Source organism: Botryllus schlosseri, chromosome 11 (genome assembly GCF_051294905.1).
Source record: "Botryllus schlosseri isolate E-star chromosome 11, Bs_hap1, whole genome shotgun sequence".
NCBI lineage: Eukaryota > Metazoa > Chordata > Ascidiacea > Stolidobranchia > Styelidae > Botryllus > Botryllus schlosseri.
In genome coordinates this window covers 15737548-15755065 of record NC_137246.1, presented here as the reverse complement: position 1 = coordinate 15755065, position 17518 = coordinate 15737548, and the positions used below count along the sequence as shown (strand labels likewise).

Genomic DNA, 17518 nt, shown 5'->3' with positions numbered 1-17518 from the left:
CCGATATGAGGGTCACATATTACATACCAATGTCCTTCCGGCCTTCATATGTGTGTTTAACCAGCCACCTTGGGCGCACGCATTAAATTTCGCGACAACAACCCCGTATGCGCACCTCACGCGTATAGGCGGATTCATCATCCACTGTCAAACAGGGGTGGAAAGGAGGATATCACCTTTCAGGAGGTGTATTATAGTCACCCTCCCTTGATCATGAGTGGAAACAATATTTCCTCCCTAATTCCACCCTAAAATCCACCTTTATTTTTTACAGTGTACCCTGAGATAAGCACAGAAGTGACGCCTTTACCGATGGGAGTTATTGGTATAGCAATCAACGGTGTAGCAATTTACAATGCATATACCTCCGATTGCTGTGATGCAGGTCAGAAAAGATTACGATTATACACGAAATTGCCGAATACGCCGAAACATGTCGATTTGTCGACGCTATCGGTCTCGGACCCGAGCCTATGTTTGGTCGACTTTACTGTGAGCGATTGTCCCAGAAATGCTATATAGCTGACATATTAAGGTCCGTTTATGAGAGTTTTATCTCCTCGGCACGGTTCACATTTTCTGAACAATTTAAGAGGACGAGACAAATCTGCTACCGCGTTCGTTTTCTCCTAAAGTTTTGAGGGTAAAGACCAATGTTCCCTCTAATTTTTGACGAGTCTGCGCACACTCACCAACTCACTGTGCAGACCCACTGTGCTGACAACAGTGCGTAACGACTAAAGAAAGGTCATCACTTCGGATTTTTTGTGTGCAACTTAGATTTTCTGTGCGCAGAGACCATATCAGCACTGCGCATTTGCGTACGTGCTCAGCTTAGAGGGAACATTGGTAAAAACTTCTGGAGTAAGATATTCTTGGTCTGGGTAGCTAGGCTTTGATGACTTTGGTATATCGAGACCCCCGTCTGTACCTTGCTTATATCCCATTCCGCCCAATTGCGTGTTGTTTTGTATGTTATTGATTTGCACTAACCTAATTTCACTCCTTCATTTGATTTTAGGTAAGGTAGAGACGACCGATAGGTGCAATGGACACACAAACTCTAATGGGATGTACCATTACCACTCGGAACCGACCTGTATATATGATACAAATACTGCAGTAACGAATTCATCAGGGATTATAGGTGACGTGGTTTGAAATTTCACTCCATTTTAAAAGATTAGTAAGTTTCGGTAAATTGGCACGTGCTTTTAGGAGTTGCTTTTGATGGTTTTCCTATTTACGGACCGGAGGATGAAACCGGCATGAAAATTGATCAAGTTGATCTTGACGAATGCAATGGACGCGAGGTGGATGGCGAATACAGGTAATGCACGAGAAAAGTTCTGCTGCTATGATGTTTACCAACCTCAGATATTGAAATCACATGTTTCGCCATACTTTTCATGACGTCACAATTTCGCTTACTACTCTGGTTGGTGATGACACTGATGAGTGATGACGCAATAATCCTGACGCGATAAATGACTGCATACGGAATTTTGCATTATTTGTTCTAGATACCATATCACCGAAGACTTCCCGTACACTCTCGGTTGCTTTAAGGGCACCACGATTGATCATCAGATTAACAAAGGAAACAGATGTCAAAGCATCAACACAGAATCACCATGTACTTAACAAGAAGTATATGAGCAGAAAATTGATGGATAAATAATTATCCCGCATCATTCGGATGTTAATAAAAATTTTCAAAGCATCCTGCTTTTGTGTTACAATGGGGACTGACAGTTATAGTTTCAAAAACGATATGTAGTGTCAATATTGTGACCGTAAGTGTCCATAGCAGGGGACATGAGACATATTTGGGCAATGGGCACTGGGCAATGGGCAATGGGCATGGGCATACATTACTCAGTGGCGGCTCGTGACAATATCGGGTGGTGGGGCAAGGGCTGCGAGCGACTTTTATCAACATCACGTCACAATGGCGTTTTCCAACGTAAAAATGTAACTTTATGATGGTCACATGAATTTCCCGACAACAGTGATTTTAACGAACGTAGGTGCCGCGAGAGGTTTGCCGGTGAGCCGTGACTTGAATTGTGGTAACAAATGTTTTATTCATTTTTTTTTAATCAAAGGATTATTTTACAAAATATACGTGAACTAAGAATCGTCCCTATGCCACGAATCAATTATCAGGTCATCCTTAGTAGCATGCGTTATGATTTCATGGTAGAGTTAGAGATTACGCAAATCGATAGGCCCTAATTTTTCTAAGCCCGTCCGAAAGTGTTTCTTACACGATCCTCGGTGTGTTACGACCACTGAGCTGGTGGTTACGACTAGGGCTGGGCGGTGGGCACAATGATTCGAGTACTCGAATCTGAATCGAGTATTAATTTTAATGATTCGAGTCGAGTAGTCAAAGTCGATTTTTTTGAGTACTGAAATTATACGCTCCTCACCAGTGAAAGTTGATTTATCAACGAGGAGTTTATCAACGATCAACGAGGTAATGCTAATTTCACTGTTGAAGCCTTGAAACCTTGATTGGCCGTATCGTAGCATACGAAACATGAAGTACAAAGCTACGAACGTTACTGGAAATAGCACATTTCCGAAGTCATGATCATCCCACAATATTGTCACCAAGTGCAATGAAATCGGTATGGTCGAAAAAAATAACAAAGTATCCTCAATATGATGGATAACAGGCATTATATTCTTTGTGGTCGCTTAAAAAGTACATATTTGAACTTTGACAAATAATATTATGCTATGACGTCATAATGAGTGATACTCGATTACTCGACTCGACCCGAAGCATTTTACGTGATTCAGAATCGAATCACTCAGGCACTCGATTTTGCCCAGCCCTAGTTACGACCAGGTGATAGGCAACCAAAGCGGAGGTACCCGGCGTACGATTGGATCAATGGACTGGACAATTTCTAGACCTCTAATTTTCGCTCTAAAGGCAACTGCGTAAACTACGTACGGAGCAAAGATTCAATACGATTCATGTTCGCACTTGACTTGACCAGACTAATTCCAATGACTAGAACTCGAGAGATTGCGTAAGCCTAACTGCAAAGGTCAACGAGTTCGGACACATACGCAATTGTTATCTCATAGATTGGGCCTGTCATATTGAATCCAGAACATCAATTTGAATGGTCTTTGAAGAATTAAGGACAGCAGCCTCGGAACTTCGGTCTCGGAACAACACATCACATTTTGGCCTTGAAACTGGAGACTGTGACACAACACATACGGCTTACACTCTATAAGTCTGCTGCGAAATCGCCGTTGGAAAATATATTAATCAATAAATACATGAATGAAAGCCGTAAACTTAGTATACTGTTACATGAAATCATCGAGATGTAGCATTCGCAATCTCATAACCCAGTGGTTCTCAACCTTTTTTTAGACACGCCCCCCTTTTTGATAGTGAAAAATTTCGCGCCCCCCTTATCGTCATATCACAAAATCCAACTGGGATGCTATAGCAACTCCAACAGATTGTTTGATGGTATGGACGGTTATGAATGTTGATAAGAGAATAAAAATAAATGAAATTGGGTCTATGTAGAGAGAAACACGCGTGCATTGGAGGTGAATCGCGCATAGCGCGAAACATTTTTTCAGGTGACCGCTTCTTCGCGCCCCCCTTCAGATGTTTCACGCCCCCCAAGGGGGGCTCGCCCCCCAGGTTGAGAACCCCTGTCATAACCCATTCCGGCATGGTACACTGTCAAAATCAATACAAACAGACGAACACCGAAGTTTGAGTAAAATTTGAAGGCCACAATTTCACAGTGAAATGGACATTGGCGAACATAAAATTATGTGAATATTTGAATGCAAACCGAGAATCTTAGTTAGCTGTTTCATGCGATCATCGAGATATACCATTGGAAATATCATCACCGATCTCGTTATGGAACGCTGATTAGATTAGCACAGACAGACACCGGCTTTTGCGTGAGATCCGCAATGATGTAGGTAGGCTAAGTATCAGATCAGCGCGCATCTCTACCATACTCGACCTCGAAAACGGAATAACTGCCTCAATCCTTGATTGTCAACTTTAAGACTTGACACCGCGCTCGATACTAAAATCAAGACATAACGTGCAAAAGCTCTTGACAGATCTAGGTATGGAACATCGTTAAAATCAATAGAGACCAATAACGGCTTTTGCGTAAATCTGTTAGCGATAAAGGAAGAGTCAGCTCTTACTCGACTTTGGAAACGAAATTACCACCCACATAGTTCAGTGACAACCTTCAAACTTGTTACAGCGATCGATACTAACATTAAGACTGACCGTGCCAAATGTCATGACCGATCTCGGTATGGAACATCGTCAAAATCAATGGAGACCAATACCGGCTTTTGAGTAAAATCTGTTTGCTGTACAAGTACAATGTACATGATAGATCAGTACACACTGAACTTCGGAAACGAAATAACTACCCTTATCTTTAAGTAGCAAGCCTGAAACTTGGAGCAGTGCTAAATACTACCTTCACGACCTATCATACCAAGTTTCAAGAATTATCATGGTGCGAAACACCGTCAAAATCGACCTATACCAGCAAAGGTCGACTCAACGCATACGGAACCGAGTTCAGATATAGATACGATTGTTACATCACACCTTAGGGGCGACCAGGCATAGTTGCCCCACTTGCTCGGCCATTTTACGAATAGGATCACGAATCACCGTTTCTTTATTGTGCGCGGCTTTGAGAGAATAGATAGTGAAAGCTTGTTATGAGCGCTACCGGGGCAAGCCCCGGCTAGGCATTCACAAAGCGAAAACACAGAAGCGAATTCGATTTTCGCAGAGACTTCGCTATGTATGAGCATTTGCAAGCGAAAGCACAAGAAGAACGCGGGTTTCGCTGTGATCTCGGTATATATTGATCGCTGTGCGTCTATAAATGGTTAAATTGTTATTGAACAGAATTTTAGGTGGGGCAATGCCCTAGTTGCCCTATAGGACGAGCCGCCACTGACATTACTCCTTTGATAGTGGCGTATGGCTCTCAGAGAAATCGAAGTCCGCAATTTTTCAAGTAGCGCGATTATCACGAATAAGAATCCATCTACCTACAATCGTCAAGATTAACATATATATTCGCGGAGTTTAGTAAGTCGTAACTATAACGCGACGACCCGTTGTGTCATCTCGGGACATCGCTAAATGGTGTGGTAGCTATAGCTGGCACGCGTTTGCATCGTTACTGAAGAATGCGTTTTTATTCGAACGATTTTGTCTTGCATTAGAGTTTAGAGGTAAGAGTTCATCAGAGAGTGTACTGTACGTGCTCTATATACGTGAGAGCAAGTCCCCCAGTGGGCTCTAACGACTGATATAACTATTCTGATATTTCAATTTAACTCACTAATTCAACGCAGCGATTGCAGACGAAATCTTCGTTACGAGAGTGGAACTCGTATTTTTGATAGTAAGGCTGCGTCTCGCACTGATTGCACCGCGACGCGAGGAAATCATGTGGCGAGGTAGCGTCTAGCGGTGTGATCCACAGTTGCAAGAACGATGGGAGGGGAGGGGGGTCGAGTGGAACAGAGGTAGTCTCCATAATTCCTGCCCACGTGTTTGAAGTTTCACTAGGTTCCTCATATCGTCATCCAATCTGCGTCAGTGGCGTCCTAGAAAAGCCTAGAGGCGGGCGTGCTACAAGTCGGCGGATACGAAATCAAAATAACGAATATCAGCCGGTATAAATGTGAATGGCCAATAACCATTGTAGCCGAAGAGCACCATGAATACCTCAAACAACAACAACATGAAATCCGACGAGAAGGCTTGATAATGCTGGATTAAGTGTGGGTGTTATAACGTCACATCAGTTTTTAATATTGAAAATATTGTGCACGCGACAAATGACATGTAGTGACGTATAGATGACGCCACAAATATTCCGAAGTTTGATGCATTAGAACAGTGCTTTTCACCATTTTTGAACGCCATCTGCACTTTTCCTGCAAAAAAATTTCATCCGCACTAACTAACCAAAAATTGTTATGCAAAAAGTAAATGAATATACTTAACAAAATTAGGCGACCAGTTTAGACCATCAAGTGTCTCATTGAAAAGAAAGGCCCGTCGTGAAGGGGGTGTCTGACGGGCGGAGCCTTTGGTCTGGTTTATGATCTTGTTGGACCCAAACACCAACGTTGTTTTGTTGAGGGGGGGGGGGATTACGAAATACTGTTTCGGTCCTGTGATTTACATACTAATCAAGGTGCGCTCTGAAGTGCAATCCTGATAAATTTCATTCCCGTGAATACCGAGCTCTTTACTATAGGAAATATAAATCGTTGGTCCGGTTAGTACCGGGTTCGGGAACTTTTTGCGTCAAGCGAACCATACATGGTCAATGGCCATGTGTTTTCAATTATAACCCTCACGGAGGCATGTATATCAATCAACTGTGACGGCATAATTGAAGATTGGTGAGGTCATTGTTTTACTAAATCGAAGTTCCCTACATGGGACTCGCCGTGTCCGATGTATAGTCCAGCTTCGTGGTATCGTGGTGCTATAAGTACATTCCGCGATCTGACTATCACAATTCGAATATCGATTATTGTGCCCTCGTAACGTTGATTTTGTTAGTAATTAACCAATGAGTTCAATTGGAATATCGTTCGTGTTTGGTGTGTGAACCTCAGAAATTTGGCGATTCGCGTTCGCACACGAACCTTGGTCGGTGCTGTACTGTGAACCTGTTTCATGATTTACAATTTTTCACGTAGCCTCTTTGGTCGAAACTCCTTTCCATTTCAACTTCAACCCCACTCTCTGCATGGTCCGGACTAAATATTTGTTTACTACCCGACGTGCGCGTCGCCGTGTCTAAGGAGTATAATTTAAGTCGTTTCTATGACAAAAACACATAGACATACGCTCGATTAAGGGACGGCCAATTTCGGAATAACTGCAAGCTTGGCTCAACAACAAGGCCATTTCGGCAAGCTGCACACGTCTCGGAAACCAGCTACCAAGACAATAAACTTTATGGTATCCCCAGGGCCGTAACTACCGCACCCCGAACCACCCGATGGGGCGGGGGGAGCTCGACGGGCGCCGAAAATTATAGAGTTTTTTTTTTAATTTAAGAAACTTCTTTCAAACCTTTCTCACGCTAGGCGCGATTTAGAGATCAATGGTTTATAGAATTGGGCATTTCGGCGTCAGCCGTTACCGTGCCACGACGCACCAAGATATATGAAGTTTAGGCCAACACAGGATTCCGAGAATGCACTGCAGTTGAAACTGCTGATCAAATTAACTACGTAAAGGCAAAAAAGCGCGACAGCGAGAAAACCTTGGCCGAAAAGGACTGCCGTTATTTTGACCGAAGACCACGATGTCCAGTTGTCCGTATGCAATATTTGCCAGTGAAGAAATACCCATTGGGAATCGTGTGCGTCTTTTAGTTTAGTAGCCTACGCTTTGGCGATTTCAATATCTTTTCACATAACAGACGGGAGGTCACGAAATAACAACATGTAACGAAGTAATTATACGAACGGGCCCTCCCGAATATTTCCAAGACAGCACCTCACTCAGCTCTAGCGGTAACACTGAGTACGTGGGCTGAGAGAGGTTAAAAAACAGCAATATATATGCAATTACCAATAGTATTGGCCGATTGAATCATGAATCATGGGAAAATTCCGCGTTTCGCGCGATTAGGGCGTAGAACGTGGCCAATTAGAATATACAAGAAATCTCTCACAGAAGTAGTGTTAAAAACGTGCATCCCGATGGGGTCTGGTATGGGGGCAAAGCCCCTAGGAGTTTGGTTTATAACTCTACGGGGGCAAAAGACAAACGTTTGGGGGGTGGCGACGGGCTGTTTTGGCCATCCCCAATTTAGTGTAATTCACTGCTTCAATTTACAAATAAAATCAATTCGTTGGAGAATACAGCTGTTTCGACGCGACACTCCGATGTAAATGAGTGCCGATGTAGCAGGCGTCGAATCCTGTCTGCTCAGCTGAATCTGCGCTTGGACTCGCTAACCTCGCGTACCAATCTTGTATTCAAAACGAATCAAGCAACCCAAATCGAATAATACACAATGAGAACTTCGGATTTGCTTTGTGAATACAAAGATGCTAAAACTAGAGAGTAATTCGCAATAGTGCTCGTTCGTCCGTTGCTTGATGGAATGGAGGACGGTGCAACGGCAACGAGGAAAATATAAAGGAATAGGAAAGTGGAGCAGTAATATTCAAATAATCAGGATTATAATCAGACAATTAGAATGATTAGAAAGCGAAATAGAAATAAAGGATAGTTGAATTAAAAGGTGTCTCCTCTAAAAACGTCAAACAGAGAAGAACAATTAACTTGCGCAATCGCAAACAACAGCTAAAATTTCTGACTCGGCCCGCCAACATATTTTCTGCTTCTCATTTGGCCCGCGGAGAAAATAATTGCCCACCCCTGGTCCAGGCCCTAGGGTTACCATATTTTTGTGGGTCAAATTCCGGATACTCTTTAGCGCACACTTGCGGATTTTACAATGAGGTAGAAATACATCGTCAGTCAATATGACGTCACACTAGCAAAGCTTCGCCTATCGACTGTATACACAGGAGTGGAGTGAAACATAGGTTTTGAATTTGGCCATCTCTAATGTGAGCTCTGTTGATTGTTTGGGTCTGCAACAGATTTCTTCGGGGGCCGAATGAAATGGTCTGGTGGACCTTATCCTGTCCGCCGGTTGTGTGTTTGACAGCCCTGCTATACTGTTAGGTCGCTGCGGTTATCTGGTTTTGTGTTGTAACCAGGTCCGAAACAACTTTCTTCAGCCCTAAAAAAACGCTTATCCTGCGCGGGGTCCACCATAGGGTAATCGATGCAACTTCTTGCGGGCTTACTATATGCATCTGCTTGTTAACATTTGTGAATGAATTCTGCCAATATTAATAGCTCTTCAATATATTACTATAAAATACACCAGTAGATTGCACATCCGATGGTTTCCAACCTCTTATGGCCGCTAGCTCATTTCCAATTTGAAAATGTTCCGCAGTCCAGCTAAAAAATGATAGGCTGAAAAGTCAGCTTGCCCAGACTTACTCGCGGCCTATTTTGGAAGCTGATGACGTCGAACATCTTCGCGATCCCCAGAATAAAAGCAAACGACCCCAGGTTTTTACTAAACTAAAGCATCCAAACGGTCTCAACCAACTCTAGGAACATACAGTTATCTTATAATTGCGATTACAATTACACTTTTTTCAGTAAATCATGGTTATTTTATTTATTTTTGATTGCATTTTTGCGAGGGCGGTGCGTGGTCCCCATATTATATCAATATAAGTTGCATTAAATCGCGCGCAGCACGACGAAAAAATTTCATATAGCATGAACCTGCTCAAGAATATGTTGATTTGCGAAAAAAATTTGAGCCTATTTCAAGCCGTCAAAATTCCGGACATTTAGCCCTATTTTAGAATTTCCTCCCAGACGTAGTTTTAACAGTGAAATTCCGGACGTGTCCTGGAAATTCCGGACGTATGGCAACCCTAGTATAATCTTTCAGCTATAGTAACGTCTCTCACCAGCCGCAATGTCGATTCCTTAGTCGCTGAAAAGTTTTGTCAGATGCCGTACTCGATATTGCATTCTTGCAGCACGCGGCCTCCACGAAATTGGAAAAGCGGCCCTCGACCAGTTTTGAGTAGGCGAACGCTGACCTGAGTGATCCGATTCTGAATCGAGTGTTAGGCCTCAAGTCGAGTATACGAGCAAGAGTAGTGATGCGGAGAGTCAAATATGCACCGGCGTTGCTGCCACAAATTAAATATCGCCAGTTCTACTGTTCTACACCACATGATACCGGGTTTGGTATATTTTCAACAATACCTATTTTATTGCTCTTTGTGACAATGCTGTGGGATGATCACGAATTCGCAGGAATATCATCTCCATTAGATTGTGTAGCTTGTGTTACAATGCTTCATGTTTTATATACTGTGATATGGTCATTGGCCAATCATGGTTTCCACGGCTTCCACGGCAGGAAGAAGTATCGTAACTATAATTACGGTTAACTGCTAATGGAAAAGGGCGTATGATTTTGTTGACATACTCGAAAATATCATCTCTACCTCTAGTCATTTGAATTTATTCTCTTTGCGGACTAGAGTACTCTGACTTCGACTGTGCCGTGCTGAAAAATCAATTTCTGCTTCTACTAATCAACATACGTAAAGGATATATAGTCACTTTCATAACGGAATAACGCAAACTGACAGGAAAAGGAAGATATCGTAATTCTTATTTAGGGTACAGTTGATATCCTCTGGTAGGTAGACATCCAGATGATATATAAAGCGTAAAGTTTTGGTTTACGTCGTTATATGTTTCGTCTCGTCTTATGCGTTGAAGAATAGAAAAGAGACGGTTGTTATGAATGCTTTAATCCCATTTATACTTGCATTATGCGTCAGAAGAGGTCTCACTCTTACACGCAGGGAGCTCGCTGCTTTCAGTACTGAGGTGGAAATTCAAAATGCTGACGACTCTGACACGTATGTACTAATCAGTAATGGAATGCCGGAATATGAATCGGGTGCGTATAGCCCACCGTAATCGATGTAGTCTTCGTCGTGTAAGATCGCAGACTCTTAAATTTCTTTTCATGACCACCAAAGACGGGGATTTTGGAAATCGAGAAATTTTACCTCAGAGCTACCAGTCTTTGATACCAAAAAATCCACAAGATGCGGACGAAGTCAGTTGTACTCCACCAGGTTACATAGGATTTGCAGTGGATGGAGTCCCCTTCTTTAATCCATATACAAGTCTTTGCTGTGATGTAGGTAATGTTGACTATTATAGTTCATGATGCTGTAATCATTGTCACTTGCAGAGACAGGCTGCCTGGTATGAACGACCCAAAATATGTGCAATTTCTCATGTGCACAGAATGTAGCAACAACCTTGGACGAGTTCAGGCCTAAATATATTGTAAATATATCTCGTAATAGACTATAGGTCATATGCTTACGTGGAGTACATTGTCGCATATTGGACTCTTATGGTAAATGTTTAAGTGGCCGAAACGGTTCTACAGAACAGTCTCGCGGAATTTAATGAGATCATCGAAGCGGTTAGCATTGCACTGATGTCGACACTGCATGCTTGATACATACAAACTTTATTTGCAGTTTGGCATATTCTATATCTCAGGGAAATAATTACACAATAAATCAACACAAGGTTACCGCCTGCAGATTGATCCTCGGATCCTCTACAGGCTAATTTGCAACATAAATCTTTCGCTCTGTATTCCGGAATAGGCTACTCGCATCGGAAAACACTGTCGACCATACAAATAAAACTATATTTGCCATACAACTAATATATGGTTGGCCAGGCCATGGTCACGGCACTCTCTGATATGTAATTCTCGCTATTTCTTTGAGCTATCTCGTGTATGCGCACTGTGCACTTCTACACATTTTAGAAATACGACGCAGAAATAGCCTTGCCTACATCGATGTTTGTGAGAGTGGAGCAATTTCTATTCTGATCACAGTAATACGATAGGCCTAAGCTATATGATAAGTCGATAACCGCCTTTTAGGAGAGTTGGAACAATTTGACAGTTGCAACGGACATCCCACAGGACTCAATGCCTACCATTATCATATGACCCCTACGTGTCTGGACGAACCCGGGACATCTAAATTTCTTGGTAAGAGTTCACGCCATGATCGCAGTAATCGCGGCAATTCGCGATAAATGACAACACACCGTCGCCTCATTGAAGGTGTCGCTGTGGACGGTTACCCAATATACAACGGCTGGCATAGAAACGGCACTTTGGTGCAACAGCATGAGTTGGATGAGTGCGGCGGGATGTTCACGAGAAACGGAAAGTACAGGTATGTTGAGATATACATAGAGCAGAAGCATAGTTTGCTTTCAGTTGCGATTTCGATCCGTCGAGACATTTTCGGATAGAAAGTGAGCTCGGAATGTGAGGACATCAAAAGTCACTGTCGAGCCGTGAATGCTGTGTACTATAATATATTCAAGAGGTTAAATCTCCAATGTGAATAAATAATTATTTAAAACGGTATTTATGGTAGGATTTTTTATATTGACTATCTATATATACTCTGTTCATATCAGTTAGTCGTTTCAACGAAAGCAATCATCGCAATTTTTTTCCGCGAATGACAATGCTAATCTCCACACAATCAATAAATTCTGCTTGTATAGACACTGTCATTGCCTGCATTGGGCCCGCTGGTTTTCTGACCTAAAACGTACAATGTCATGACCTCGCAGTAAATGATTGGTAAACGTACGTAGAAGGTGATTTGCAGTCCCGCGATATTTCTTTACGATTCCTGAGTAGGCTACGATACAGTGCAGTGCAGGAACCATACCGATAGAGCATGTTTAAAAAATTTTAATATACGGTCTAGTAATGTAGCAGTTTATGCATGCGGTACCTTATTATTGATGTCCAGGATAGGCCCACGCCGGTCGTAAGAATTTTAGATAACGGCTATGTACTATACAATGTACATGTACATACCAGAGATGAGCATGGATTAGGATTAGGATTTGAAAAAACAGGATTTGGGAAATATTTTCGGATTTGGATTGGATTAGGATAAGATATTTTTTTTCTGAACGGATTAGGATTGGATTGGATTTACCGATTTTCTGGGAGATTGATATGTCGTGTGGCGAATGGCGACAAACTTTATTCAGATCATTTAATAATGTACTTATGGTGCACTACACTATGGTATACTCGTTGCCAATTAGCATGAGAGGTACATGCCTATGCCAAGTTATCTTAAATCAAGAGGATTGTTGGTTGTGAAGGAATAATTTCCTTACATAAATTAGCATTTTTTCTGAATTTCAAGTTGGAATCGGATTAGGATTGGACATGGATTTAAATATACATAAGTTATGGATTAGGATTTGGATTTGAAGCTTCGGATTTGGATTAGATTAGGACATAGAAATTCCAAATCCGCTCATCTCTGGTACATACATATATCCTCGGTATGTGTCTCTTTGCATGGAATACTGCGAAATCTAGGTTATACTTACATTGCGAGAGCACTGTAGAACATATCATGGTTTACTACCAGGGCTGGACACAGTGATTCGATTATTCGAATCTGAATCGAGTATTAATTCTATTGATTTGAGTCCACTAGCGACCAGTGAGAGATGATTTCGATTACTGTAATTGTACAGGTACACCACCTGAAAATATCCAGATTTACATTATGCAATATCATATCAATGAGATCATCTTTCCGTTATTGTAGGATAACAGAATAGAGAGACTCATTGTCTCAGCATAAATCCTTCATTTTTAGATACATAATAACCGATGAATTTCCTTACATCATCGGATGCTTCAAGGGCAGTATTGCTGACGAGTCTGTACTACGAAAAATCAATGGTGGATGCCAATGTATGGAGGTGGCTACGGATGCATGCACGCCTGTCCCATAGAATTTGTGAAGTTACAGATTGTTGTTCGCTGTGGTATCGACGGCTTGTCATAATCGACTGTTTTCAATACATTCGTTCGTGAACGAAACGCTAAAATGCATATAATATAGTCTAATCCAGTGCTTTTCAACCTTTTTGTTCACCATCCGTACTTTTTTGCAAAATAAATTTCATCCGCACAAACCATGCAAAAAAAAGAAAAAAGAAAATGGAGATACTTAACAATATTTTGTTCCGATGTGCAGCAAGTAGCATACTGGTTTAGGCCATTAAGTGACTCATTACAGGGACAACCATTTTCCCTGGTTTCGATTTCTACTATAGCGAACTTAAATCCTTTTCGGCCAAATCATTTGTTGGGTTTTGTACAAGAACGTCTAGTGCTCGGATGAGTAGGTCTTTATGAGAACCACCCAGAAACACTCCTTAGTACCCAAAACGGTGACCTTGGATATGCAAAAACTATTCACTGGCAAGCGCGAAGACATTTTTTGCAAGAATTTCAACAAATATTACATGCATACGAACAGATCGCTCTGGTGCCGTGTCGGCCCAAAATTATGCCCTTTGTGAAATATAGGCCTACTTCAAGAACCCTTGAAGGGGAAAAATTTGCGTTACAGTATAACTTGCAAATGTGAGATTGTAATGACGGTATTTAGCAGATTTGGGATGACTCGAGTCAACTTTTGCGTATGACTTGACTTGAGTCACCTTGCAAAAATGACTTGACTCGGCGTTTCAGAAATGTTGATTGACTCGTGACGCGGAGCAAAATTTACGAGTCGACTTCAAGTCATCAAGTATAATGGGCTTGTCTATGTCTGGATTGTTCGCAATCCTGCCCATTATTACGTCATAAATAAATTGACCGCAAAGGATCATAGCTTACAGCTTACGGCAGAGGTCTCAAACTCAAATGTGCTCGCGGGCCAGTTTTCCAGTTTTGACGACGCCGCGGGCCGCAGCATTTATAGGGGTATTATACGTCTTTCCAAGTAGGCCTTATTTGGAGGGAATGACTTGTCCTACTAAAAGTGAGCCGATCCAGCAGTCTGACAGTAAACACACATCGTCAAATTGTATCAATGTAGGCCTGGCACGAAAAGAATCATCACATTTATAACTGTTTGAATAGAATTGTTGTTGTACTTGATATAAATTAATTATAAGATATAGACACCATAGGGGCGGACAAATGTATGATGCCACCATAAAAGCTATCGGGTTATAATTTTGCAGTTACTAGGAATATTTTGAATTTAACAGATTGATCTGATATCAAAACATTTTTAAGTTGAGCATTGTAATTCCAATCCAGGATTCGGGTATACTTTTGATAAAATTAGGCTATGAATCTCATGGCCAAATATCTTCAAATATAGGAGCAGAAAAAATATAAATATAATATAAATATATTAATGAATTTGTCCTAGTGATTGAAATGTCGGAACGCCGAACGGCCCATTGTTGTTACATCGCTGGAGCGTACGACTACGGTACTCGGTACCTTTTAGTGGCCCTAGTAACATGGTTTAGCCACCGAAGATGTAAGTAACAGATTGCCAATGGTTGCCATAACTATACTTGCTTGATTAGCGAAATATCAAGCTGCGACCTTCTGATCTATTACTATTCCCCTGATACGCGATTAGTTTTGTTGCGTTGCGTCCATGGTTCTAACAAATTCACGGCATTCCGAGTCACTCCGAGTCCACTCGAGTCATTTTCATTTTGCCACCGAGTTAGCCCGAGTCCGAGTATTCCTAAGAAGGGTCGCGTCCAAGTCCAACTCACAAATTTCAGTTACGAATCGTCTAAGGGTCAGGTTTTGTCATCATGAATTGGAAATGTGGCGAAATAGTGAATCTTCCACTGCATGGTAGCGTTTGCCATTGATGTGATAGTGAAGTTTGATGAATAGTTTCAGGCTTTCGGAGCAATTAAAGAGGGAATTTCCACTTTATAACCCGAAAAGATGTATGTGACACTTACATATTGTCAAATTATTAAAAATCTAAAATGTCGTCGCGGGCCGCACAAAATGCTCTGGCGGGCCGCGTGTTTGAGACCTTTGGCTTACGGTGTCGTAGGACTACCAGTAGTATATTAATCTTACAGCAATGTATCTTCGTGTCTCGTGCTAATCGAAAAGTTTTGACGAAAATATGACGATTGTTCAGAGAAAAAAAGCACAAAGTCGATTTGACGTCATTTTGCCCGAGTGTCGTAGCATAGTGTCCTGTATGGTGTGGACACAAGCAAATCTCACGGCTCACTGCGATTGGTCTACGTCACACTTTCCATTTGGCTAAAGGCAATCTGACTGTAATTTATGACCGGCTTGCCGAGCATTAAATTTGATAAAACGGGTATCAATCGAAAGCTGCCTCTATACTGATTACGAAAATATATATTTTATTCCGCCCATGGCCCTGGAACCCACACAATTAGCCTCAAATTTGTCATCGTTATGGAGATTGTCATTGTGACGCAACAATGCTGTCTGGCTGAACGAGACTGCAGCTCAGGAGCAAATGAACGGTCGTGCGGCGACAGTGAGAGTACTCAGCTGGCGTCGCGACAATCAGCAATGAGCTTGTGTTTCGAAGTGCAATCGTGTCGCAGAGAAACTTTGCGCTATTCATTAGGGCTACCATACGTCCTCTGGTAGAAGCGAGCACACATTAACAGCCTCAGCTTGTAAATATTGTTGTTGTTGTTGTTCAAAATAAGATATTCTCCGGTGTTCAACATCACTAACCTCACTAGCTGATACAAATGAGCATGAGCATGAAGCCTTGACGTGCTATGGCCCATACACGGCCAAAACTGAGACTCTCAGAAAACGACTCGCGACTTCCCCACAGGATCAATCTTTACGAAGAGATAGTGTCTTAGCTAACCCCAATATCGATTTTTTAGTCTCTTGAAAGTGTGTGTCATGTATTGTCCGCAGCTCATAGTTCAAAATAGATTGAAAGTTATGATCATGATATTTTTGTTGCATTCGTATTTCTTAAAAAAAAATATTATTTCTTTTGTGGTAAATATGCCCGTCGCCCATCTTAGACATCAGAGCGATGTACGCACGTAAAACTTTAAAAAATGGGTCCTAAACTGGGGGGGGGGGGCTATTTAATCTCGATATTGAATTCATGCGGCTTGCGGCCTCTACGAAATTTTCAAAAGTGGCCTGCGACCCGTTTTGAGTTGGCTACCTCTGCTTTAGACCCTGTAAGTATAACGTAACGCTAGTCGCTGCCTTCCCAGGACGTGACTGTTTTTTTTGTATAGGCTACTCCTTTGTTTAATCAAAAGTCAAATGAAATAGCGTTGACCACACTCTTGCCTTGACGATGGTCACTACTCACTATGCGTTTGGAAAGAGTAGCAATCATAAATCGCAAAACTTACTTATGAAATTGAATCGAATTATTGCCGAGGAGAACGAATATGGTGAGAATATAGATGAAATCAGTGAACCTGAACCCGAAGATAAAGGAAATGGACGATCATGAATGTCCTACGACTCTTTTGAGTCGTGTGGAGCTGGAGCGTCTTCAGTCACCTTGAGAATGTGGGAAAGGTCGAGCAGGCTTTGTTCTATGCAACTCAGTCTGGCGTGGTCTCCTATCTCGCAATGATTTTCTCGCGTATTTATTACAAGAACCACCTTTCGATCAACCTATGCCGTGCACTTGACAGTATTGGGATGACTCGAGTCACTTTGCAAAAATGACTTGACTTGACTTGACGCTTCAGAAATGCAGATTGACTCGCGACTCGAAGCAAAAGTTACGAGTCAATTTCAAGTGATTAAATAATCGATGTCGAATAAATCGCCGCATCTTGTATAAGTTCGGATTGCTAATCAATCACTCAATGATTGTGCGTTTTACGGAGCCTCCATCGTTATATCACAAGTAAATTGACCGCAAACGCAGTGATCGGAGATTACAGCTTAAGTCGTCGTAAACTTGCTCACCGTAG

At 41.9% G+C, this 17518-nt stretch overlaps 2 protein-coding genes across 5 annotated transcripts in view; both read left to right on the top strand.

Annotated features, from left to right (window-relative positions):
• LOC145450990 (uncharacterized) overlaps positions 1-17518 on the top strand; it is a 52104-nt gene that overhangs the window by 4788 nt on the left and 29798 nt on the right. The window contains exons 4-7 of one of the 4 annotated variants that reach the window (XM_080329485.1): positions 280-385; positions 1022-1147; positions 1219-1330; positions 1524-1689. In XM_080329485.1, coding sequence (XP_080185611.1) covers positions 280-385; positions 1022-1147; positions 1219-1330; positions 1524-1644 — 465 coding nt within the window. In that variant the 3' untranslated portion in view covers positions 1645-1689. Of the gene's footprint in view, positions 1-275; positions 386-1021; positions 1148-1218; positions 1331-1523; positions 1724-17518 lie in introns of those variants that run through there. The other 3 variants (XM_080329486.1, XM_080329484.1, XM_080329487.1) reach the window with 3 other exon arrangements.
• LOC145450742 (uncharacterized) lies at positions 10085-13734 on the top strand. Its single transcript, XM_080329251.1, has 5 exons — positions 10085-10601; positions 10684-10851; positions 11619-11729; positions 11805-11919; positions 13387-13734. The coding sequence occupies exons 1-5, from the start codon at positions 10439-10441 to the stop codon at positions 13523-13525; spliced, it is 696 nt and encodes a 231-aa protein (XP_080185377.1). The 5' UTR covers positions 10085-10438; the 3' UTR covers positions 13526-13734.

Excerpts from the sequence above, each read along its gene's own strand:
- LOC145450742 (XM_080329251.1), top strand. The coding sequence starts at position 10,439 with ATGAATGCTTTAATCCCATTTATACTTGCATTATGCGTCAGAAGAGGT. Across the intron at positions 10,602-10,683 it reads AATGCCGGAATATGAATCGG|ACGGGGATTTTGGAAATCGA; the intron begins GTGCGTATAGCC and ends TGACCACCAAAG. Across the intron at positions 11,920-13,386 it reads ACGAGAAACGGAAAGTACAG|ATACATAATAACCGATGAAT; the intron begins GTATGTTGAGAT and ends CTTCATTTTTAG.